The 26,702-nt window shown below is 45.0% G+C and overlaps 1 protein-coding gene across 1 annotated transcript; it reads right to left on the reverse strand.

Moving 5' to 3' along the window:
- Positions 1-1,202: 1,202 nt before the first annotated feature.
- Positions 1,203-18,243, reverse strand: TBC1D13 (TBC1 domain family member 13). The gene is made up of 12 exons (XM_075835103.1): positions 18,160-18,243; positions 17,033-17,106; positions 15,039-15,079; positions 14,884-14,945; positions 13,687-13,786; positions 13,144-13,226; positions 11,697-11,856; positions 11,226-11,436; positions 10,909-11,072; positions 9,714-9,874; positions 9,522-9,579; positions 1,203-5,083 (listed from the first exon to the last, which is right to left on the reverse strand). The coding sequence occupies exons 1-12, from the start codon at positions 18,180-18,182 to the stop codon at positions 5,012-5,014; spliced, it is 1,209 nt and encodes a 402-aa protein (XP_075691218.1). The 5' UTR covers positions 18,183-18,243; the 3' UTR covers positions 1,203-5,011.
- Between the last annotated feature and the right edge of the window lie 8,459 nt (positions 18,244-26,702).

The following is a 26,702-nucleotide window of genomic DNA, read 5'->3' on the forward strand; positions in this document are numbered from 1 at the left end:
TAGCGCCACTCCTGTCCATGGGCTGCGTTTCGTATTGCAGCTCGTCATCCATTCAAATGAACTGAAATACCATACACAACCGATGGAGAAGCTTGTTATAGACAGTTTTTTTCTCTAATCCTGGACAACCCCTTTAACGAGAGCTGAGAAAGACTGTCAAATCCACAGACTGGACAAGCATAAAATTAAATGCCATTATTATCTATCGATGGGGTCCGACTCTCAGCAACCCCGCAGATCAGCTGTTTGACGGGGCTGCGGTGCTCCGTGCTTCTTCTGCATCGCTTTTACAGCTCCATACTACCAAACGCCACAGTGCACAGTATTAGGCCTCATGCACACGGCCGTACCCGTAATCACAGCCCGCGAATGCGGGCACGGCCGGCCACCGACACCTGCGGGCCACATTTTTGTGTCGTGCTCCCATACAAATGATGGGAGCACGGCCCGCAAAATCCAAAAAGTAGGACATGCTTCATATTTCCCGGCATTGTTCTACGGCACAGACACCCTTCCGTATCGCTACGGAAAGGTGTCCGCGGCCAATAGAAAAGGGCGGGCTCGTAGTCGTGGACCGCATTGCGGTCCGCAATGACGTAGTTTTTTTTCACGGTCGTGTGCATGGGGCCTTACAGCTTCCTCCCATTAAAAGAATCTGTAATACTGCGCACCATGGTTGTGCAGTGCTGAATATGCATTGAAGGGGAAGCAGGGAGAGCCGCGGCCCCTTCAAACAGCTGATCGGCAGGGTTGCCAATAGTCGGACCCCCACCAATCAATATTGATGGCCATCAATTTTATTTCACTGGATAACCCCTTTAAATTTGGATTGGGTTTCAGTGGGGAATAAGCAATTAATCCATAATTTGTATCACTGGCTTCACACATAGGAAATGCCATTAAAAAATTAGGAGAGACCTCTTTAAATAAAAAATTTTCCTCTCTTCTCCATCAATATTTCATCTTATTCAGGAGCCATTGATCCTTGCCTGCAGCATTAAGAATTTATTACATTGGATGGCCTTTCAGAATCCTTCATGTGACCTTACTCGCAATGAACATACGGTTACTTCATACATTTACAAGGTAGGTCTAGTCTGCGCACGCTCGGCCTATAGTATGTGGCGGTCGTCTCCATTGGAAACCAAGATAAATCAGGCGGAAAGCAAATTCTACTATGAAGACCTTGTTTATATAATCGGGTGATTTATTGATACCTCGTAATTAACATGGAAACAGAGAGAAAAAACAAAAATGTATTGAGGCAAATTAAACTCACATCATCACATTGTACATTTCATTTCTTGGCGCCCCAGTTTACACCAAGCATCAAATACAAATACAGAATTAGAAACAAATATCACAGAAAAAATTAATTAAAAAAAAGTTGGCTGTAATTTATCCAGTAAAATTAAATCTGAGGACAATTCAGAAGTATTCAACTATAAACGAAGGTCCGTAGCAGATTCCCTTATAATTGCCAGAGGTAAGCAGGAGTTGTAGTCCGTGATCTAGATTAGTGACTGGTCATTTTTGTGCACGACCACAATACATTTTGTGGGGGGGGGGGGGGTGGGGGGTGGTATCTGTTTGGTCGACGAACAAAGCGCACGTTAGTGTTCATACTTCACGCATAAAGTTTTGGATTTCAAACTTTATTGCGACAAATTGCTCCGTATAAGGCTGTGTAACACAGATGCCCCTCCCCTTGCGGATTATATTCTAGGGTAATTACCCTAGAATTTTTTTTATTCTATTTGATAGAAGCTGCAACGTCATTCACCAAAGGGAGACTGTACGATCTGTGCCCATCTCATTTACAGTAGGAGAAAGAGAGGCAATACTATCTGCGCCTATCTCATTAATAGGGGAAGACATGGAGGCAGTACTATCTGTACCTATATCATTAATAGGGGTAGACAGAGAGGCAGTACTACTATCTGTGCCTACCTTATTTACAGGAGATATGGAGGCTTTACTATCTGTGCCAATCTCATTAATAGGGGAAGACTAAGAGGCAGTACTATCTCTGCCTAACTCATTTACAGGGAAGACAGGAAGGCAGTTCTATCTGTGCCTTTCTCATTAACAGGGGGAGACAGGGAGGTAGTACTATCTGTGCCTTTCTCACTAATAGGGGGAAGCAGTACTATCTGTGCCTCCATCATTTACAGGGGAGACAGGGAGGCAGTACTATCCGGGTCTCCATCATTTACAGGTGGAGAAAAGGCGGCAGTACTATCTGTGCCTATCTCATTAGTAGGGGGAGACAGAAAGGCAGTACTATCCATGCCTACGTCATCTCATTTACAAGGGGGAGACAGGGAGGAAGCATATAACATTGGTATCTAAGCACGGAGATGATATCTTACAGATTTTTGGGTGGTTCTTGATTTTTGAGTCACCATGTATCTAAAATTTAGATTTGTATTCGTAGGGAATTGTAGCCAGAAAATATTAATGGGACGGCTCCAATTTCAAAGGGTGTTATAGGAATGTCTTATAGAAACCATGTAACTATGACGGACTTCTATATTAGAACATGAGGATGATTTCCTAATAGTGTTATACTAGGGAGTGTAATTGTATCCCCTAAACAGCCCCCTAAGGTACAAAACTGGGGCAGAATGGGAAGTATTTCATGGTTCTGTGGAGTCACATGATCCTTCTGAGCCAGGTAAAATTATCACGTGACAAACTCCATGACTCCTCAGAAGCAGGAGTCAAAGACTGAATCACATGATGCTTTTCAGAGCTGCTGATTGGCTAAGAGGGATCATGTGGTGCACCATATGACTCCACAGTACCAGGAAGCACTTTTTTTCAGCCCTCCTATTTGGTATTTGGGAGGGGGAGGCTATTAAGTGTGTGTAGTTGTAACCAACTCTATTGGGATAGCACACTAATGTCCTCATTTTAATAGGTTTGACATAGTGACAAGTTCCCTTTAAGGTTCCCATCAGTGAAATTGGTTCCTTTGGACTCATCAAATACAGGACTTGTCTCAAATATGTCGGCGATTACTGATCAACGATAAGAAAAATGACAGGTGCCTCAGGGAACATAATTGATATGCGCAACATTGGGATCAATTTATACATAGTATATTATACCCATTGGTACAATACCTTTGTATGTATGTCCCTTTAAGACATGCTGTTTGTGGAACCAGGTCTTTACATCTATAGCTGTATCCATGGAGGTCCAATGGAAAGCCAGGTTCCTTTTACCATGTCTAGACCAGAGTCGCATGTGAAACAGCGCCTGCTAGTGGCATCTGCATGTCATAAATTCATCAGATTGTAAGTCTAAATAATACACATACATTAAAAGAAAAGGAGGTAATCTTCTTTATCACTACATTCCCTTAAAGAAATCAGAGTGCTTACTTAAGTTTTGGAAACATACTTCCTCTCAGCAGCTATTGAAAATGAAATGTTCACCAAAATAAAACAAGATGGGTTGTCGAAATTACAGTATTAACATGGAAAAATCTGCACTATATAAAAATCCTTGAGTTGTCCTCTTCTGTCAAGATGCTCAAATTTCTATTCATCAGTGTCTTAGTTATCCATTCCTAGGATGGCTGGGTGGCAAGCAATATGGCCGTCATTACAGCAGCAATATGAGTTAAAGAGATTGTCCAACTAAGACAACCATTTGCCATATGTCCTATTGGGATATATGAATGTCACAGAGGCAAATACCTTACTCAATAATCCACTCTATGAGCCCTTAGCTATAAGTATCAGTGGCTCTTACTCCGGGCTCGTCTATGTATAGAATAGAATGGACTCCATGTAATACTACATGTCCCCTGTAGTGGCCGCTGCAGAAGAAATGTATGGCTGGTATAACAGATGATCGCTGGGATTCCAGAAACCGAACCCACTTAATTTCAGTAAGATGAGACAACCCACTTAATACCCAACTTTCCAAGATTCCTTTAAGGCAAATGCCTGAAACAAATACAAAAACACGAGGTAAATTGTAATGGTGGCCATGTTGGTTGCCACCCAGCTAACAACTTGACAAAAGAGGACACTTTACACTTTAATTTAGGTGGAAATGTGCCTTTGTACTAGGCTCAGCACAAACATTGATAGCATGATGCTCGAATATGCCATCAATGTCCGATCGGTGGAGGTCCAATTGCTGTAAGCTCGATCGCTAGAACAAACCTGCAGCAGCGCTAGACAACACCCGTGCCAGTTTGTCTTCTGTTGGATCTGCTCGGCTTTTTCTAGATGCCACATGGTCACCCATTATAGTGAATAGCCAACCTTGCTGCCTCCAGAGAAAGTGGTGCCAAAAGACCACCTTTCCTAGCGACCACTTTGTTCTAGTAATCGCAAGGGTCAAAGTGGTGTTGATGGCATATCCTGGCAATAGACCGCCAACGTCTATCCTGAGATAACCCCTCCAAAGCAATAGGATTTCAAACAAAATCTGATCAACAAAAAAAATGCATGCTAAAATAAAAACAATAGAAAAACACAAACGTAAAATAATTAATTGGCAAATACAACCTAAAATCTGTTTGATTTTTCTTCTTAAGATGGAGAAATGTAACATGAGGTTTATAAACACTTATGTAACTACTTGACGTCTCAGACACCAGGGCCTTAGCCGGGAGGCAGCTTTATCTCGCTGTGGGCTTTCCCATGGTTAGTCAGGTGCTACACATGTCATTGCTAACAGTCTTCCAACACCTGACAGATACTGATACAGGCATTCGAAAAAAGCCCCTTAGTGCCAAAAGGTCTATAGTGCATTGATTGGTCATCAGGAATCGTAGGCACGAGTGAGCGGGTGGAAAATCCCAACGTAATGCCCGTTGTATAATCCGGGCAGGAGTGTCACCGATAGGAGTGTACAAGGCAAAACCCTCGCGTCCATGTAACACACGTGACGGAGGCGGCAGACCTCCAGTATTAGCTCTTGTCCAGTAGATGAGTGTGCGGTAAGGGCCCAGAGGGTCTCAGGAGAACAGTGACTGCAATGCAGGATCTTATTTGGAGTCTTGAAGTTCCTTGGCTTTCTTCAAGATAGGAAGAACGTCCCCATCGGAGAGGGGGTAATCCTGGAGTGATGTAAAGAAACAGATATAAAATGTATTGAAAAGGTTGAGGAGTGGTGGACAAGGCCTCTTTAGGTAGATCAACCAATACTCTCCACTGATCAGGGGATTCGATTTGTTAGGATCTTTCGGACTAAAGTTGCCTGTATTTACAGGGTAACTTAACGTTTTAAAAAACTTTTGGGGGCCCAAGAAGTGAGACCACCAGTGATCGCTAAAACGAAGTGGCAGAGTTGCTCGGGTAAGCGACGTGCCGCTTTGTTTCAGATGAGCTTTCCACAGAAAGCCAAGCGAGCGGTGTATGGGCTCAGTCTTTTTATTGAGCACGTACACCGCTCGCTCGGCTTTGTGCTGATCAGAAACAAAGCGGCACATCGCTTACCCGAGCGCTTCTGCAGCTTCGTTTTAGCGATTGGTGGGGGTCTCAGTGCTCGGACACCCACCGATCAAAACTTCTGACATGTCAAAAGTTTTTTAAAAGTTTAGTTACCAGATACAATTTACGCATAGATGTAAATCTACCATATTAACCATTTGTGCCCTGTTGTTTATATAGAGCCAGCTGATCCACCAGCATCCAGCAGCAGTGTGTAAATCTTCTCCGACTGTCTACTCCATCTCACTCCTAGGAAACTCCTTGCTTTAGGGTGTCTTTACACGCAGCACTTTTACGAACAACTCCACTTTTTTGCTGGTGTTTTTTTGGGTTGGCCCTTGGACCTCCTTTGTTTGTTTTTATTTGGCCATATCCAAAAAGCGCATGTGCAAAGGTGTTTGGCGTTTTTCATGGCGTTCTGTCAGAATAAATCGTGTTGAACAGAGGAATCTTTGAATCCCATACAATGTGAAAAATGCCACATAAATAAAGCATGTACAAACACAGGTACTAGAACACACTATTTAAAAAAAATAATGCTGGGACAGTGAAAGAAAAAGTGCACGTACCATAAAAAAAAAACCTTGCAAAAAAAAAAGTGCATGAGGAGCCTTCACAGTACAAATAGATTCCTTGGAGAAAGAATAGACAATCTTTTAAGATTTACACACACTGCTGCTGCGGTGCTGGAGGATCTACCAGATCCTGATGATCGAGACAAAAAGGTAAAAAAAACAATAAACAAATTTTACATTAAACAGATTTACAGTTGTAAAGTTGCCCACACACATTAGATTCAAGCATGTATGGCGGTCGGTCTCATGACGGAAGATATCGAGGGAAACTGTGGTAGTGCAGTTCAACTGCATTCACTTTAATGGGATTCAGCTGTAATACCAGACACAGCCTCTGGACAAGAATGGCGCTGTTTCTGGAAGAAGGCAGCCTTGTTTTTCTAATCTCATACACCTCCTTTAAAGAGGCTCGGTCACCAGATTTTGCAACCCCTATCTCCTATTGCAGCAGATCGGCGCTGCAATGTAGATAAGAGTAACATTTTTTTTTTTTTTTAAAACGAGCATTTTTGGCCAAGTTATGACCATTTTTATATTTATGCAAATGAGGCTTTCTAAAGTCCAAGTGGGCGTGTTTAAAGTAAAAGTAAAACTGGGCGTGTATTATGTGCGTACATCGGGGCGTTTTTACTTCTTTTACTAGCTGGGCGTTGTGAATGGGAGTGTATGATGCTGACGAATCAGCATCATCCACTTCTCTTCGTTACCACCCAGCTTCTGGCAGTTCAGACACAGCGTGTTCTCGAGAGATCACGCTGTGACGTCACTCACAGGTCCTGCATCGTGTCGGATGAGCGAGGACACATCGGCACCAGAGGCTACAGTTGATTCTGCAGCAGCATCGGCGTTTGCAGGTAAGTCGATGTAGCTACTTACCTGCAAACGCTGATGCTGCTGCAGAATCAACTGTAGCCTCTGGTGCCAATGTGTCCTCGCTCGTCCGACACGATGCAGGACCTGGGGCAGGAAGTGAGTGACGTCACAGCGTGATCTCTCGAGAACACGCTGTGTGTCTGCACTGCCAGAAGCTGGGCGTTGTGAAGAGAAGTGGATGATGCTGATTCGTCAGCATCATACACTCCCATTCACAACGCCCAGCTAGTAAAAGAAGTAAAAACGCCCCGATGTACGCACATAATACACGCCCAGTTGTACTTTTACTTTAACCCCTTAATGACCAGCCTATTTTGGACCTTAATGACCAAGCTATTTTTTACGTTTTTCAATCATCGCATTCCAAGAGCTATAACCTTCTTATTTTTGCGTTGACATAGCTGTATAAGGTCTTGTTTTTTGCGGGACAAGTTGTATTTTTTTTTTTTTTTTTTTTTTTTTTTTTTTTAAACATTACATTTTTATTGATTTTAAACATAGAAAACATTTTTGTACAGAAGCAAATAAATTATATCATCAAGAAGATGTTCACCAAACAGAGTAATATTATCCTGTACAACTGAGGTAGGCAACCTGAAAAACCTTATCTCGTAAGGGAAGGTGGGAAGGAAAGGGAGGGATAGGGAAATAGGGAAGGCTTTCTCAGAACATTCTCATATCCTTTAATGTGTTCCACCATTATTATTAACCCCTTCTCCTCTTATTGCTTTGTAATCCACGTGTGAGTCCCCATTTTACCTTCGTCTGTCCTAACCTGGGAACATGTCAGTCCACCTTTGCCACTGAGCTTCGAATCTATTCATTCTATTCTGACGAAGTGCAAATAATCTTTCATATACACAATGGGATGAGACTTCTTCTATAATTTCCCTCAAAGACGGGACCGAGACTGACTTCCAGTTTCTGGCCACCAATAATTTAACCGACAGACAAATATGGCAAAACAAGGCTCTATCTTCCGGTGAAATTATTCCCATATTTAGAGACAAAAGGGCTAGATCTGCATTTGGTGTCACTTGAACCTCCAACAGTCTGGAGGCCAGATTGAACACTGAAACCCACACCGGAGCGATAATGGGACATTCCCAAAATATATGATGTAGGGTCCCCAGCCCTCCACACCCCCTCCAGCACTCCGCGTTAGCCCCTGGGTATATCTTGGAGATCTGAAGGGGGGAAGTTGTATTTTTTAATAGCACCATTTTGGGGGACATATTATTTATTGATTAACTTTTATTAACTTTTTTTTGGGGGGGGGGGAATAGAAAAAAATCTGAAATTTCGCCACTCTTTTTTGCGTCCTAAATCGACGCTGTTTACCGTGTGGTATAAATAACACAATAACTTTATTCAGCGGGTTGTTACGATTGCAACGATACCAAATTTGTATCGTTTTTGTATGTTTTACTACATTTACACAGGAAAAACGCTTTTTTTTCAAAATTATTTGTTTTTGTGTCTCCATATTTGAAGAGCCGTAACGTTTTTATTTTTTCGCCGATGCGGTTGTATGAGGGCTTTTTTTTTGCGGGACGACTTGTAGTTTTTATTGGTACCATTTTGGTGTAGATGCGACTTTTTGATCACTTTTTATTACATTTTTTTAAAGTCAGTATTCACAGAAAACAGCAATTTTTCCATAGTTTTTTATTATTTTTTTTATGGCGTTCACCGTGCGGGTTAAACAATGTAATAGATTTATAGTCGGGGTCGTTACGGACGCGGCGATACCAAATATGTGTAACTTTTTAACTTTATTTTGTTTTTTTAATAGTAAAGCAGTTTGTAAGGGGAAAAGCTGGGTTTTTCATTTTTTTTAAAATTAACTTTATTAAACTTTTTTTTCACTTTTTTACTAGTCCCATTAGGGGACTATAATATGCGATTCTGCGATCGCATTTATAATACACTGCAATACTTTTGTATTGCAGTGTATTACTGCCTGTCCGTTTAACACGGACAGGCATCTGCTAGGTCATGCCTGCGGCATGATCTAGCAGGCATTCACTCCAGGCAGACCTGGGGGCCTTTATTAGACCCCCGGCTGCCATTAGAGACACAGACACTCGGCGATCGTATCGCCGGGTGTCGGTGGGAGAGAGAGGGAGCTCCCTGCCTCTCTCCAAAACCACTCAGATGCGGTGCTCGCTATTGAGCACCGCATCCGAGGGGTTAAACGTGTGAGATCGATACTAATATCGATCTCACACGGCAGAGCAGGGACGCTCCCAGCCCTCAGCTGCCTCTAGCAGCTGAGAGCAGGGAGATTTGACATCTCCCTGCTCTGTAAACTTATTCCGATGCCGCAACGTAAAAAGTCTATGGCATCGGAATAAAGCCCGTTAGTGACCGACGTAGAAACACGATGGGTCGGTCACTAACGGGTTAAACACGCCCAGTTGTACTTTAGAAAGCCACATTTGAATAAATATAAAAATGGTCATAACTTGGCCAAAAATGCTCGTTTTTAAAAAAAACAAAAACTTTACTCTTATCTACATTGCAGCGCCGATCTGCTGCAATAGGAGATAGGGGTTGCAAAATCTGGTGACAGAGCCTCTTTAAGTAGACCTGACAACTTGTCTTAGTATCTCACCTGGAGCAGCCTCATATTCACTGTGAAGTCCCCTTCTAATAACTGCTCACGAATTAATCTGAAAAACAGAATTCAAAGACACAAATTAGATAAGGAGGAAGTGATCCTAAGGCCGGTAGAGGAATTGCAAGTTCCCGGTCATATAAGAACTTGTGGGCGTATAGGATTATAATATTATATTTCTATACTTACATCAGCATAGCACACGAGACCTTCAGGAGGAAGTCAAATCTGTTCTCATCTGCAAATAGCGAATCCCAGATCCGTATGACATCGGGAAGCACAAACTCTTGGGAGAGAAGTAATGTCAACCAGCGGAAGGTGAAGAACTGAGGCTTGATGTTCTGTTCTTGCTGTGAGTAGACAATGGCTTTAGGTGACCCAGCAAAAGCAAGAATGGACAACCTGTCAACCACTAAACTACTAATGATTTCCCATAATGCTCAGCTGACCTCAGAAGAGGAGCTCATGCAGGTGGAATAGCGGAAGCACGTGTAAGGCGGTGTTAGTAGGAGCGCAATACAGCGTTAAAGTGAAGCTTCACCCTGGACCACTGTACAGATATTAGGGAATTGCTTTGTCATGAATTCCCTAATAGGATTACTGGAATTTATTCTAGAAGAAGCTGGAGCGATCATGAAAGCTGAAAATAATTAAAATTCCTCGCCATAACCTTGCAGGCTCCATGAGCCGAGTTACAGGAATTTTTGGCAGTCTGTATTCTGCTCAGCCTCTTGGCACGAATCACAAAATCAGAATACAGATCATTCCAGCATGTTAAGGGAATGATTCCAATAATATTATATTAAGGGGTTGCCGATTCAGAAAAAGGGATTGGTTAGAGTGGGCAACCCCTTAAAGTGTAACTAAACTTTTAGAAAAGTTTTGGACTTGTCATAGTGACATGTCAGACGTTTTGATCAGTGGGGGTCCGAGCACTGAAACCCCCACCGACCGCTAAAATGCTGCCCTGCTTTGTTTCTGATGGTAAAGCCGAGAGAGCATTGTACGGACTCAGAGACTTTCTGTTGAGCCCATAAATCACTACGAGGGAAGCCGATCGGAAACTAAGCAGCACAGCGCTCACCTGAGCGTTTCTGACACTTCGTTTTAGCAATCGGTGAGGGTCTCATTGCTCGGACCCCACCGATCAAAACTTCTGACATACAACTATGACATGTCGTAAGTTTTTAAAAAGTTTATTTACACTTTAAAGGAAGTGCTGATTGAACAATTCTCTGTTATAAATCTAAAAAGGGGTTGTCCCACGACAACCCTTTAAGGGTTGTCACGGAAAAAACCCTTTTAAAGAGGCTCTAATGTTGCACTTTACTTGAACTGATCAGCTGAGTATTAGTTGATGAAAACCTCTCTGTGATCTACTCACCAGCCTGAGGTAGAGCTCCTCGTCCTCTTCCTTCAGTGTGGAGTAAACTCGCTCCATCTTTGCAGTTATTCCACACTGAGAATCATCTAGACTCTTGATGAAATTGTCCCGGATCTCAGCCATCAGATTAGTGAAGCAGAAGAAGGTGTCAGATTCAGCATGCTCTGGTTATGAGAGTACAGGAGATCAAGCATTACATGGTGACCTTGACCTTGGACACCCCCCCCCCCCACCCCCCATCAACATCTCCTAATAGGGTACCACCTTACAAGATTGGTATCATTGACAGAGACTCATGACTTTAGTTCTGACCTCACCTCTCCAGGCACTCTTAGGGTTTGTGGCAAAGGTGTAATAGATGGGTCCGACTATTTCGTTCATGCCTTGCACATAGGCTATGCCAGGATTCAGTTTGGCGTAAATGAATAGGATTCGCTCTACCACCTCCCAATGTGCCTCACAGCCACTGGGCAGAGATTCTATATCACCCATCGAATGAGAAGCCGATGCCTTGAGAGGAGAGCTCACCTGGGTGGAAAAGAAAAGGTTGTTGAGGATAGACGGTAAACCATATCTGGATGAGAAGCATTAGATCAACCATCACAGGCTTGACAGTAAGGTTCGACCAACTCCTGAATGGCAAATCTGTCTAGGGGTTGGCATTGCCGTCAATGGAGCGTGGAGGGCTATGTAGTGTATCCACTGCCACTTCGCCCATGCTAGGCAAAGTTTGACACTATATATATATATATAACAATGCAGACAGACTGGTCCTAAAACTTCCTTACATTAGTGAGGCCACTCCTGTTCCTTGCCACAGTCTGAGACTTTAGTGTGGTCTGTTCTACCCGCTTCCTCAGGGTCTCATATTCGTTCTCCGGATCCATGATTAGCTGGCAGGGGTATTCCGTGGGGTTCAAGAAAAAAGAGAAGTCAGGACACAGCCTCCTGGAATACAGGAATGGATAGAATTAGGAACATACAGAAATGATCATATATCAGTCTATGTACCACATGGTGCCAGTATGTCAGAAAACATAGCACTCAAATATAAACCCTTTCCCAAGAAAGGACACAATGACCAAAGTCGCTCTTCATTGAAATAGAGTTGACAGAAAGTGTCAAGAATCCGTCCTTGATACGTTCCTTAAAGGGGTTGTCCCATTAGGACAACCGCAGGCAATCAGCTGTTATAGGCAGGAGTAGTTGCCAGCTGTTATAGGCAGGAGTAGTTGCCAGCTGTTATAGGCAGGAGTAGTTGCCAGCTGTTATAGGCAGGAGTAGTTGCCAGCTGTTATAGGCAGGAGTAGTTGCCAGCTGTTATAGGCAGGAGTAGTTGCCGGCTGTTATAGGCAGGAGTAGTTGCCAGCTGTTATAGGCAGGAGTAGTTGCCAGCTGTTATAGGCAGGAGTAGTTGCCGGCTGTTATAGGCAGGAGTAGTTGCCAGCTGTTATAGGCAGGAGTAGTTGCCAGCTGTTATAGGCAGGAGTAGTTGCCAGCTGTTATAGGCAGGAGTAGTTGCCAGCTGTTATAGGCAGGAGTAGTTGCCGGCAGTCCCACATTTCCCCTACAGGAAAGTATTACACGGCATCTACTGAAATGAATGTCCGACCATTTAACACATGGTCACTCCGAGTTCTGAAGTGGGATTCTCTGTAGAGGCTTTCCAGTCAGGCTAATAAGGGGAGGTCCAAAGTGCTGGACCCCCTCCTCTATGACGTCCATGTGCACTAATAGGGCCCCTTCTAAACTCATACAACCCCTTTAACTTCTATTTTTTCCATGGCAGCAAAGACTAAAACCGGCTCTTTCTTAGAATTGGTGGGGATCCCAGGAGCTGAACCCCCCAGCGATCAGCATTTTAGGACTTAAAGACCGTGGTAGGAAAACCTCTTTAAAGAGGACCTGTCACCTCTCCTGAGATGTTAGTTCTAGTAAATAATTATATTCCCCATAAAATAAAAATTCTTGAGCATCTTCTGTGCTGTCCCGTTCCTCTATTATTCCTCCTAGAAATGTATAAATAAATCGACAACACAACTGGGTGCTACCAGTTGGGGGGGGGGGGGTCAGGAGAAATGACAGGTCCTCTTCAAGTGAATAGGAGCAGAGCTGCAGTAACCCGGCATGGCCACTATACAGTGGACGGAGCCTTCCGCTTCCAGCACCGGCGACTGCATGTCCCACAAATGTGGAAGGTATGCCAATCAAATCAGCAGCGGCCATGTTGCTTACCTCACATCCTTGTCTATCTGCAGCAGGACCTCATTATCTTTGAAGTATGTGTTCCACCGACTATCTGGGTTGGGGTTGAGGGGCTAAAAGAGATAATTTTTTATTGCAGTTATAACCATTAATTACTTAGGAGGAAATATATTAAGACATTCTCATTTATTAAAAGGTGTTCCCGCTGCGGACAACCCCTTTTTGTTGGAAGGGTCCCGCGAAAAGAAGCTGATCACAGGTTCCACAATGCAGGGAACTGCAGTGATAGGATGTAATCTGTGGGGGAACCTGGCAGCAAGTGATCGATTCCCCTGCAGCGCCACTCCAGGAGAAAGGAAGCATTACATCGTGCCCATGTAAATCAATAGGCTGTCCATGTAATGCACATCTGTGCCTGGTCCTCCAGAGACGCTCTTTGGAGCCGCTGTCCGCTCCGCTAATCGATAGAGATCCTGAATAGGATCCCTATTAACTCAGAATGGCCTAATAGAGATTTGAAAATGGGTTTCCCGAAGCAGACAACCCCTTTAATGTAAAACAGTAAGTACTTACGTGGTCTTCCAAAGTGACATCTTCTCTGGACAAACCGAGTTTGGCTTTGGCGATTCCTGGCTGAATGATCATTTCTTTTAAGAAGTGGTCATAAGTCTCCCTAAAAGAAGTCAGAGATGGTTTATTTTTATGAAAGAGTCTCTATTAAGGGTATGTTCACATGTGTAGGATTTTCTGCGGAAAAACCCTACAGCAAATCCAACCCAGAAACCGCAGGGAATTCCCTCCGTGGATTGCACACAATAAAAGGCAATGTGGCCATATTGCGACCCGCAGTTTGCCGTGACCGCAACTCAAGAGTCGCAAGAAATCTTAATCTGCTGCATTTCTTGCGACTTTGACTACATGCGATGCAGGCAGAGGCACATAGCGAACTGTAGCCGCACGACTTGTGTTGTGGCCAAAGTTGCCGTGTAGCCCTAGCCTAAATTGACATACTACGAATTGAAAAACTCAGCACGGAAATTTTCTGCAGTGTGTTGATGAGATTTGGTAAAATATCATCTACTTTGCTGCTACTGTAATATGCTGCAGCTTTTCCGGCCGCAATTCCGCTACGTGTGGACGTAGCCTTAAAGAGAATTTCTCCATGACCTGGAAATCTAGGTCCCCGAGCCGTCCTTTTGTATGAAGTCTTTTATTATGTTTGGTAATTTATTTTTTGGGGCGAAAAACTGGGTGACATCCAATATATATGCCTCCCAACTGTCCCGTTTTCCGTGGGATTGCTAATCGGACCTCAAAAGGGGCATGATTTATGCAAATATACTCCAAAGTGGGCGTTTCTGGAAGGTTTGTGGACGGTTGGAGATGTGGCTAAAATTGTCCCGTGAATGACGATTTAAATGTTGGGTGGTATGAATATGGCCGCCATTATTGCTTCCACAGGGGTTAACAATCAGCTTTCCCTATATGACAAATCTGCTGGTTATAAAATAATTTTTAATGGGGGAGGATTATGAAAACCGGTGTAATGGAGAAGTTTGCTTCTTTCGCAATCAGATTGCTAAGGACTGAATGGTTGCTATGGGCAACTGCACCACTTTTCCTTTGCACCAGTTTTGCCAAATCTCCCTCAATGCGGCAGATTTTGCTGGAACAACAACCCGCTCGGGAGCCGTAATGGCGGACATATTGGGTGTCATCCATTCAAACCTTGCTAGATATGCTAAAACAACATGGAAGACGTGTCCTCACCTTTGTTTCTTCAGCACTGAATCCCATAACAGCCGATCTGTTGGGAGATAGTTGAGTAAAATCTGAAACAAACAAGAACAATTATGGGACATTTTTTGTATCAAGAAGGAGCCGTGACTACGATCTTAAGTATTTCAGTCTATGGGGGTACATACTTTCCAGCAAAGGCACCGAATCCCTCCCTCAAATGGTATGCCTGTCAAATGGAAAAAAGAAAGATGAGATATTTATAGGATCCGTGATGATCGCCATAATCTTCCTGCAATAATTCAATATGGCGCATATCTATAAAGACCGCTCTATGGACAGGATAAATCCATGTTTCTCTATGGACGGATCTCATATCTGATCCATGGCGTTCTCCTCACCGTATAAATAGATCGCTATGACCAGCTCCTCCCCCTACCAATCAGAAACCAGTTCCCGCTTCGATCAGACAACTTATTGACGGTTTTTTCAGAATAAGGAAGGAGATCTGAAGCCTAAAGCAGTTTCCTCAGCAACAGACATAGAGGGCGATTTCCCACATAGCGTTTTTTTTTAAAAGCGCCGTGTTTTTTATAGCGTTTTTCCATGGTTTTTTTTTGTGCCATTTTTTGATCAAAGCGCTGCGGCCAGATGTTTGCTGAAAGTCAATTGGGAAATATAAAACGCACTACAAAAAGATGCTTTTTGTTTGTGGTGTTTTTCTTCACTTTTGGTGCATTTTTTTCGGTCCTTGTGTTTTTTAGAACGCAGCACGCTCTGGGATTCCCATAGGCTTCTTTATAGGGCATGAAAAACAGAGGAAGAAAAACGCATTTTAAAAATGTATGAATAAAACCAAAAATCCAGAGAAAAAAAAGCTTGGATTTTTGGGGGATCATGGGGGTTTACTTTTAGTATTTGCAACCCCTTATACAGACTTGGAGCTGCTTATATCCAATAAAGTGATAGAATTGGACTAATTTCAGCCCCAATAGATATGACGGGGATATGGCGACCCCAGAAGCCTAAAATCATCTAAGGACAATTTTAACGAAAACCTGTCACCTCTCCTGACACGTCTATTTTAGTAAATACTTATATTCCCTATAAAATAACATCTCAAGAACATATCTGCATTGTGCCATTCCTCTGTTATGCCTCCTAGAAATTTATGAATAAATTGACAACTGGGCGTTACCATTCCTCTTGTCATAGGGGGGGGTGTCCCTACACAGTCTCACTCTGTCAGCTCTGATTGGACAATGTCAGTCTTTGTAGGGACAACTCCCTGGTAACACCCAGTTGTCAATTTATTCATACATTTTTAGGACGAATAACAGAGGAACGGCACAACACAAAGTTTTAAGATAGAATACTCCAGAATCGTTATTTCATGGGGAATACAATCATTTACTAAAACAGACATGTCAGGAGAGAGAAACCTATTGTTTTTGGCTCACAAATAACGAAAATCAAAGATTGTGAAATTATCTCCGGTCAACACAATAAAAAACAAACAGCTGAAATTGAGGTGTGCAAATATGACTGCTGCGTGTACCAAGTTTATGTGAAGGACACTGCTAAGAGCCTGCTAGTCCGATGGCTGATAACAGAACAATATAGCTCATTTGACCATAGATGAAAGAAACCCATTTTAAGGGCTCATTCAGACGAGCGTGTATCACGTCCGTGTGACGGCTGTAAAAACAACGGCCGTCACCCAGACTCATGTATTTCAATGGGGCCGTTCGCACGACCGTTGTTTCGTCAGTGTCAGTGTCCTATTTTACTGCGTGTCACACATCCCTTCATAGGCTCTAGTCTATGGGAGATCCGCGACAACGCGTCCCGCACGGGTGCACCTCGGACGTGAAAAACTTTACCGGAACCCATACACGGATCCCTGACGCAGATGTGAGCGAAGCCTAAGGGGACCCCCTCCCTTCCTCTATGAGCCAAAGCAGAGCGCTGCTCACAAAGAACACGCTGTGGCGCACCTGGCCTGTATAATAAGGTCGGAGATTTATTAGAATTTTTGGAAAATGTTCTTTAAGGGTTAATTATGTTCTAAATTAACTCAAGTAAACCTTGAAGTCACGTGTTTGCAGACACTGTGGAAAAAAATATTAAACGTAAAAAAGACAAAGTCCATTGTGTCCCGCCAGATGTGATGACGTCTTACCGCTAAAGCAGAGCTCCCGCAGCACAGGCAGGTTGATGTGCGCTTCACTGAGAATGCCCTGGAACTCTGCAATTCTGCAAATAGAAAAACATCACCTGATCATTCACCTGGGGAAGCGCGGGGTCCTGATCCACGCACGTACATTCACACAGCGACGGAACACCGGCAAAGCTTATCAGGGGGTTTCCTCGCATCAGAAATCAATGACAAAGTTCTACACAGATCATCCCTTCAATTTATAGAGGCATTAAAGGGGGATTCCACTTGCAACAATCAGCCACAAAAAATGTTTTTCCTCTCCACTGGAAAGGGGATAAATGTTAGATCGGTGGATCTCCTAGCTGGGAACCCCACTTCTAACTAGAAGGGGGACCCTACTCCCCCACGACAGCGAGTCATGCTCGAACACTCCAGTCAGATCTTTTAGATGGGGGTTCCTGTCCCTAACAACCACTCACAATAATTGAAAGGGACAGGGACCCCCATCTAACGACCAGTGGATAGGTGATAACTGCTTGTAACAGAGGGGGGGGGGACACGACGACACCACCCTCTCTGATGTCCTTATAGGTACAGAGGTCATAAAACAACCCCTATAATCTCTGTTCCTCTCCAACTGCTATGTCGCTTATATGATAGTGGGCAAGCCTGCCGCGCAAGGGACGGGTCACCGCTTACAACTTTTTGTGGTGGCCACATAGAAGCCAAAATTGGGATTCATATATTAGGCAGAGATATATATATATATGGCTTAAGAAAGGCTCCAGGGGAAGGAGCTGAAACGTTGCACATGGGGCAATAAAGTACCCACTTTTTTTCACCTAAAACCAACGGAGTGCTGCATGTTTTTTGCATTGTATATATATATATTTGTATACACTCTATTATATTATTGTATATTTCTATATGTATTTTAATATTATGTTAATATGTGGGGAGATGTATGTTATATGCATAAACAGGACTCCCCTGATTCAGCCTCTCTGACCCTCCCACACAATGACAGCTGCTGCCTATCCATTTAACCCCTTGCTTGCAGGTTGCCCTGAGCCTTGCACGCACTCCCCCTGTATGCAGCACCCCATGATGTACCCCTCCAGGACTCCCCTATACTGGAGCTCTCTTACTTGCTCTTGTGCAGACTCGACATGTTGTCTTCCGTTGGCTTCTGGGATGCAGGGGGAGGGCTGATCACAGAGGCAGGAAACAGGAACCCTGGCAGTGCTGCATCTCCTCTTCCTGCACGGGGGATACATTGTATCCTCATCATCCTCAGCACTGTCACACTCATCAGTTGTAGTGTAGATACAGTACATGATGGATGATTGTATCTGATTGTACATATAATAAAGCCTGAATAGCACTTGCCCAATAATACACAATATTAGAATCAGTCCCTTACAATCAGGAAGGTCCTAATCATAATAATCCTGCAGGGCTGTCATCAGCTGTTTTATGTCAGCCTGTGCATTCAAGTCCATTGATAATACCATATACTGTATGTGTATATATATAAAATGACCTGTATATATTTTATTTTTTAAAGGTACAAAACACAGAAGAAAAAAATCCACAGAAGTTCTATTTTTGGGAAATCCTGAGTGACACTCGTCCTTCGGATACTGGATGATATCGCCCTGTTGTATATGTTTTGTGACACAAGAAGCCTTGAGTTTACCTTTACTGAGAGTCCGGAAATCTTCACTGCAGTCACTGAGCCACACGCAGCGGAGGTGTTACAAACCGCAGCCACACAGGAACTGGGTAACACCGGGTTCATACAATGTATGATGACAATGTCAATGAAGTCCACTGTCATTGTCCATAAAGATTTCTTTACCTCCAGCCTTGCCCGTGGCATCGACAACATGCGCCGCAGTCACAGCAGTGAGACAGCCGCCGTGTGATAGGGCATTGGTACCAGTCTGATTCACCCCACCACCACCTCATTGAGGCTCCATTGTACCTATTAACTATTTAAATCAATGCTATGCTGCCATGACCAGATGTCATGTAGCTTCGCCATTTGGCTACATAGCCCTATCTTCTGTATTACAATGCGTTCATTTTCAATTCAAATTTTAAAAAATATGTAATTATTGGTGACTACAATGTTCACTACATGTCACAGGCAGACACAAGGACAGCTGATCGGTGCAGGTCCCACCGATCAGACATAAATAGCCTAATCATTGTTTAAGTTACAGAGTACCCCCTTTATGTATACAGTTCAAGGTTTTGAGTTAAATGGGTAGTGCCATCCCATGCGATCACCACAAGATTGGCATATTTAGGATATGTTCACACGCAGTGACCAAAAACGTCTGAAAATACGGAGCTGTTTTCAGGAGAAAACAGCTCCTGATTTTCAGACGTTTTTATAACAACTCGCGTTTTTCGTGGCGTATTTTACGGCCGTTTTTGGACCTGTTTTTCAACGGAGTCAATGAAAAACGCCTCCAAAAACATCCCAAGAAGTGACATGCACTTCTTTTTCACGGGCGTCTTTTTACGCGCCGTATTTTGACAGCAACGCGTAAAATTAAGGCTCGTGGGAACAGAACACCGTAAAACCCATTGAAAGCAATGGGCAGATGTTTGTAGGCGTATTAGTGGCGTTTTTTCAGGCGTAATTCACGCCTTTAAAGCCCGAATTACGCCTGAAAACAGTGCGTGTGACCATACCCTGAACCCTTGGCAAGCTGATATCTTGTGTTTCTCTGGCCGGGGACTCCATAGTTGAGTGCTTTGAGCAGGGAGCTGACGGTTCCCTGCTTCAGCATTGGCTTCAACTGTATCTGCATCCTGAGGACGCAGATACAGTTGACACCAGGACATACCACTGGCTGTCCGGGACAGCGGCACACTGCCCGGAATCCGTGACTGTCCCACTGAATCCGGGACGGTTGGGAGGTATGGTGTCTTCAATTGAATTGAGAGAATACAGGCTGCTGTAAATGTGAATTTCAGCGGCTCTTTGCTTTAGCTCATAGAGGGGAGTCCCGATTGGCGGACCCCCCTCTTTGACATCTAAATGCTTAGGTTCTGCCACATGTCTATCCTACGTATAATGAAATGATATATTATATAGATGGTAATAAAGTTGTAGAATTATATAATGAAAAGTGATTGACTTGCATATAAAACCTCACTAGCAGCTGATCAGGACATATATAGGGGCAGATTTAGCAAAAATGATTAACAGTAAAACTATCCTTGTTGCCCATAGCAACCAATCACAGAATTACTTTCATTCTTACAGAGCAGCTTAAGAAATGAAAGCTGAGCGCTGATTGGTTGTTACGGGCAACAGGGACGGTTTTACTTTTTAACAGTTCTGGTAAATCTGTCCCACAGTAAAACTGTCCTTGTTGCTCATATCAACCAATCCCAGCACAACTTTCATTTTTCCATCATAGCTTGAGAAATGAAAGCTGAGCTCTGATTGGTTTGTTTTGGGCAGCGCAAGGACAGTTTTACTGACAGTTTTGATAAATCTGCCGCAGAGTGTTTATATCTATTATCTAATAAAGATGTCAGAGTCGTATAAGCCATAATCACAAGAGTAAAAGGCACACTATAGCTCCTACATTACCGAGACATTCCATACATTTTCCTCATATTATAGATAACAGGACACACAGACGACTCATTCATGAACATATAAGGTACTTCCTGACCAATCAGCAATTAACATTCCCGGGTATAGCGAAAAGCAAGAATCTGAGAACAGAAACAGTTAACTGATACAGTCTTAGGGCTTATTCAGACGAACGGGATGTACGTCCGTGCAACTCACGTGATTTTCACGCGAGTCGCACGGACCTATATTAGTCTATGGGGCCGTGCAGACAGTTCCGTGATTTTTACGCAGCGTGAGTCCGCTGCGAAAAACTCACAACATGTCCGTTTTTTGTGCGTTGTTCGCGCATCACGCACCCATTGAAGTCAATAGGTGCGTGAAAATCACGCGTACCACACGGAAGCACTTCCGTGGGACGCGCGTGATTCGCGCAACTGCACTGAAAAGTATGAATGAAAACAGAAAAGCACCACGTGCTTTTCTGTTTACAAACATCCAAACGGAGTGTCATCCTGATGGCGGCTGCGCGAAAATCACGCAGCCGCAAAATCATACAAGGCTGACACACGGAGCTGTTAAGTGCCTTTTGCCCACGCAAAATGCCACGTTTTTTGCATGCGCAAAATGCACACGCTTGTGTGAATCCGGCCTTAGGGTATTTGCACACACAAAATTAAAAACGTCCGAAAATACGGAGCTGTTTTCCCTTGAAAACAGCTCCTGATTTTCAGACCTTTTTTTTTTAGCAACTTGCGTTTTTTGCTGTGTTTTTTACGGTTGTCTATGAAAAACGGCTCCAAAAATGGCTCAAGAAGTGACCTGCGAGGGGGCGTGGCTTTGGCATGGCGGTGTGAGGACGTGTTTCTCTGGAGCTCCGGACCCGGTTTACAGAAAATCGCCCGTACGGGCTCACTTACCTGATTCCTGCACACGATGACAAAGGGGAGAAGTCGTAAGAGCCACTCGGTCACTCCTGGCGCTTCTTCCATCAGCCAATACCTTCGCTCCACTCAGGACGGAGCTTCTCCGCCGCGTGCATTCATTCCTCCTTCAGGCCGCAGCTGGACCCCGCCGCCACGTGGGCGCTCGCCGCCTTCCTGTCTCGCTGGGCCGGTAAGTCCGCACAGCAGCTCCCGTGTCCTTGACTCGATCAGCATGTCCTCGGAGGTAGCGCAGGGAGCAATGGGCTTTCGGGGGTCGGTACCCCCAGATCCGGCAGAAGATTTTCCTCCTCTCCAGCTCCAGCACGTGGCAGGGCGAGGACCGCATGGCCTCGCAGGGAAGTACAGCCCTGGCGCCATCTTGGCAGGCCGCCTCGCAGCAGCCTCCCACTCCGGACTTTCAGCAGTTTAGTCAGGGGACGCCTGCAATTTTGAGGGGTTCGTCCACTTTGTCAGTAGGTTTGGGGGATGATCAGACGGCTCATTTCCCACGGCCCCCACTCTCCATGGAACGGACTCTTACGGACTCCCCACCAAATCTGATCTGGACCTACGACTCTCGCGCCTGGAAGAGAAGCACAACAAGGCCATTGGCGCAGTCTCACAGGAGGTACGCTCCCTGGTCGCAAGGGTAGAGGTCTTAGAGCGCCAAAATTCTGTTCACACTATGGACATCTCGGTACTTTCCCAGACCATGGATACTCAGTCTACTCAAATGCGAGACTTCTCATTGCATCTCGACGATGTAGAAAACAGGGGGAGAAGAAACAACCTGAAATTACGGGGCATCCCGGAATCTGTGCCCCCGGGTGGCTTATATGGTGCGGTAACGCATATTTTTAACAAACTCATGGACAGGCCACGTGATATGGCCATTGAAATGCACAGAGTTCACAGGTTGGCGGGCCCATGGGCTAGAGAGGGTAATCGCCCGCGGGACGTCATATGTAGAGTTCATTTCTACAAACAGAAGGAAGATATCGCACGGAGAGCTTGGGAGAAGGGGACCGTTCCCTTTGAGGGTTCTGAGATCACCGTCCTGCTGAATGTTTCCAGGTTGACCCTCCATATGCGGAGGACTGTCCGCCCTTTGTTGGAGGCCACTAAGGTGGCGGGAGCCACCTACAGATGGGGACACCCCTTTCATATTATTCTCCGCAGACAAGGACATTCGTTTGCTGTCCTGTCTCCGGGGGACCTAGAGGAGGTTTTTCGGTTTTTGGAGTTTCCCCCGGTGCGGATACCAGATTGGACGGAACCCCCGGAAGCACTCTTCACCAGGGGAGGTCCTTACCCGGATTATGTGCGTCCACTCCCGTCTCGCTCCAGAGATGGGCCGAGCGATTTCCGGACCCCCGGTCGGCGTTCTCCTCGCAGAGACTGAATGTTCTTCATTTTTACCGACGAGGCCGAGTGCTCCACCTGAGGGCTTAGGCCACGGTTGGCCTGTTGTTTGCACTTAACCACCCTTTTTTTTCTGCAGGCGACCATCCGAAGATACTGAGGACGGCTTAACTGGTGGATTTAACCGGGACTTTTTGTTCAGTTTGTTATCTAGGGGTTGTACAAGCAGGGATCTGCAGCTAGACGGTCAAGCAGGGCTGGGAGGGTTCTAACGGTAGTTTATTGGGTGGGTCCGGGGTTCCGCTGAGCTTCATTTTTTATTGTTAGTCCTACTGTAACCATATTTGAGGAATTGTGTCTGTAGCGCCGCTGCCATTCTTTGTTCCCCACTAGGGTCCCGTGTAGCTGTGTCGCGGTTGGTGGGTTTTCCTTCTGAGGGCAACACAGCCCACGATGAGTTGTTGAGGGGTTTTGTACTCCGCTACTAGAGGGGTAGTGCAGTTTCATTGCTCCGGAGCTTTGTGCCCCCGTGAAGGGGTCTTTTTCTTTTTCTTTCTCTTCCTTTTCCCTTTTTCCCTCTGTCATTCTCTACCTCTCTTAATATGTGTGCCTTAACCATTGTCTCCTTGAATGCGCAGTGCCTGAATATCCCTGAAAAAAGGTCCTCCATTCTCCGTCTCCTCTGGAAGAAAAAAGCGCAAGTCACTTTTCTACAGGAGACTCGCTTCCGGTCCGACAACGTACCGAAACTTACCGACTCCAACTTCCCAGAGGATTATCATAGTACATCCCCTGATTCCAAGACTAAGGGGGTCTCCATCCTGATTTCTCGCTCTCTTCCCTGGGAGCATCTGGAGACACGCACTGATGGAGCAGGACGGTACCTCTTCGTGAAAGGTAGGCTGGATAACACCTTGTTCACCCTGGCCTCGTACTATCTCCCTAATACTGGTCAGGTTGCATTTTTAGAACGGGTGTTGGTTGCGTTGGATGACTTTCTGGAAGGCGCTCTGATACAGGGGGGTGACTTGAACGCCACTTTAGATCCCACGTTAGACTCAAGGGGACATTCGTCCTTATCCAGAGCGGCACATCGTCGAATGCGTCGGCTGTTACATGAGCACCAACTGGTCGACTCATGGCGGCTTATGCATCCCTCGACCAGGGACTACACTTTCTTCTCGGCTCCTCACAATTCATATTCCCATTTAGACTATTTCTTTTTACGTCACTCCCACCTCCCCGACCTTGCATCTGCCTCCATAGATAACATCACATTTTCAGACCATGCCCTTATCACTCTCTCCCTTACCCTGCCGACGACACGTCCTCGTTCCTGGCAGTGGCGTTTGAATGAAGTGCCAAATGTGATGGTGGCATTGGTCTCCTAGATTTTGTCTCCTATCACCAGGCCTCTCATTTGGCACGAATATTGGACTGGTTTAGGCACACGTAGGTCAAACAGTGGGTGTCTATGGAACAGTCCTTTTTTGAGGTCCCGTTGCAGGCCCTGCCTTGGTTAGGCACACATATTCCCCTCTCGGCTCGAATACATCCGACAATAGGGCCCACCCTTGTGGTCGCGTCCCGGCTCTTCCCTCGGAAGGAGATCTCTCCGTTCCCTTCGCCCTTGTTCCCCATCTTGGGCAACTCGGCATTCTCACCGGGACAGGAGGGGGGCCCCTTCCGACACTGGTTGAGGGCGGGCAAGGGCTACGCTGATAATTTTATACAGGATTCGGCTTGGATGGCCGGCTCACAACTGTCATCCTTGACAGAACCCATCTCCTTTACCTCCTGGAGGGTCACCCAGTTAAGACATTTCATTACATCCCTACCTAACCCTCAGGCATATTCGCGAGACTGCACACCTTTCGAATTCCTATGCAGGGGCACGGCCACGGTGCGTCACTCATTGTCCAGGCTATATACGCTGCTGATCTCTCCCTCTACTCTGTCCACACCTTCATACTTAAAGGCATGGTGTTGCCCTAAAAACATGTTTTTTTTTTAAAAATTAAACATTTAGTGTGTAGGTGATTAAACATTGTACAAATTTTTTTTATTTTTTTCGCGAGTCAGGAAATATTATAAATTTTTTCTAATTTATAATACTACCCATTTTTGGTCACTAGATGGAGCTAGTTCCCAAAATTGCAGCATTGCAACATTGGGTTAAAAGCCCTCGCTCTAGTGAGCTCTCAGCATCCCCCCCTCCTTTATCCTGGCTAGTGCCGGGATAAACGAGGGGTTTGAAAGGTTTAACCTCCTACACTGTGTGTCGCCATTTTTTGAGGTAACCCACAGTGTAGTAGGTTTACATACAGTAGTAAACACACACAAACACTAACATACATTGAAATCTCTTACCTGCTCCTGCCGCCGCGGCTCCCTCCGGCCCGTCCGCTCCCTTTGCTGCCGCTGTTCCATGTGCACAAGTCCGGAAGCCGCGACCGGAAGTAGTAATATTACAGTCCGGCCGCGACTTCCGGTCCACAGGAAAATGGCGCCGGACGGCGCCAATTTCGAATAGGACTGTGTGGGAGCGGCGCATGCGCAGTTCCCACACAGACGCCGTACACGGACGTGAATGGGACGGGAGCCGTTCACAGTCCCTATGGGACTGTGGCTGCCGTACTCCATGTCTGTGTGTGTCGTTAATCGACACACACAGAAATGGAACAAAAAATGGCAGCCCCCATAGGGAAGAAAAAGTGTAAAAATAAGAAACAGTAAAACACAAACACACAAATGAATATAAACGTTTTTATTAAAGCACTAACATCTTTAACATATAAAAAATTTATTTGTGATGACACTGTTCCTTTAAGTTGCTGGAAGAGGGACTTAGGTCTCATATTCACTGCGGAACAGACGGATCGTCTGTTTACTATGTCGCACAAATCATCCATGGCCAGCCGATTTCAAGAAGCAGGATTTTAAGATCCTATCGCGTTGGTATAGGGTGCCTTCCAGATTGCATGCAATGATTCCGGCGGTCTCTCCGTTGGGTTGGAGATGTGGGGGCCAGGTGGGCACGATTTTGCACATTTTTTGGGACAGCCCGCAGCTGTCAGATTTTTGGTCTGAGGTAAGGCGCATTTCTTCTAAATTCACGGACTTCCCCCTTCTCGCGTTCTCCGGCTCTGTTCCTGCTCCATTTGTGCGATGTCCCCTTATCTAGGTACCGACGCTCGGTGGTTCGCCATTTGGTGAATGCTGCTAGGGCATGTGTTCCCGTATTGTGGAGACAAACCTGTCCGCCAACAGTGGGCATGTGGTTCGGCAAGATTCAGGAGATCACGAGAATGGAGGACTTCACGGCATCAATGAGAGGGGCTCATGCCACATTTCTCAAAATGTGTCGTGAGTGGATTCGCTTCCAATCATCCGTGGAGTATAGGACCATTATGGCCTCCTGAATGTGCTTCCTGGATTTATGTGTGTGAGGTCAGCTTCCTCCCCTCCCTCCCTTTTCCTTTCTCTCTGCTCCCCCTTCTTTTCTGTTTTTCTATACTTCTAATTGTCCTCCTTTGGTTTTATACATGGCCGCTGGTTCAGGATGTATAAAATTTGCTGTTCTTCCCGGAGTCATGCAGGTGAAGGCCAGGGCTGTGTATTGTAGCTCTTGCGTTGCACTTATTGTAATCATATTTACTGGCCTGTGAGCCGATGTCTGTGCTGATTATGTCGGCACTTTCTTCTTGGTGTTTGAAAAATGAAAATAAAAGAATTTATAAAAAAAGAAGTGACCTGCACTTCTTTTTACGCGGCCGTTTTGGAAAATGGCCGCTTAAAAAAA

Source organism: Rhinoderma darwinii, chromosome 8 (genome assembly GCF_050947455.1).
Source record: "Rhinoderma darwinii isolate aRhiDar2 chromosome 8, aRhiDar2.hap1, whole genome shotgun sequence".
Classification (NCBI taxonomy): Eukaryota; Metazoa; Chordata; class Amphibia; order Anura; family Rhinodermatidae; genus Rhinoderma; species Rhinoderma darwinii.

Excerpts from the sequence above, each read along its gene's own strand:
- TBC1D13 (XM_075835103.1), bottom strand. The coding sequence starts at position 18,182 with ATGTCGAGTCTGCACAAGAGCAA. Across the intron at positions 13,787-14,883 it reads TCAGTGCTGAAGAAACAAAG|GGAGACTTATGACCACTTCT; the intron begins GTGAGGACACGT and ends GACTTCTTTTAG. Across the intron at positions 11,857-13,143 it reads CAGATAGACAAGGATGTGAG|GAGGCTGTGTCCTGACTTCT; the intron begins GTAAGCAACATG and ends CCTGTATTCCAG.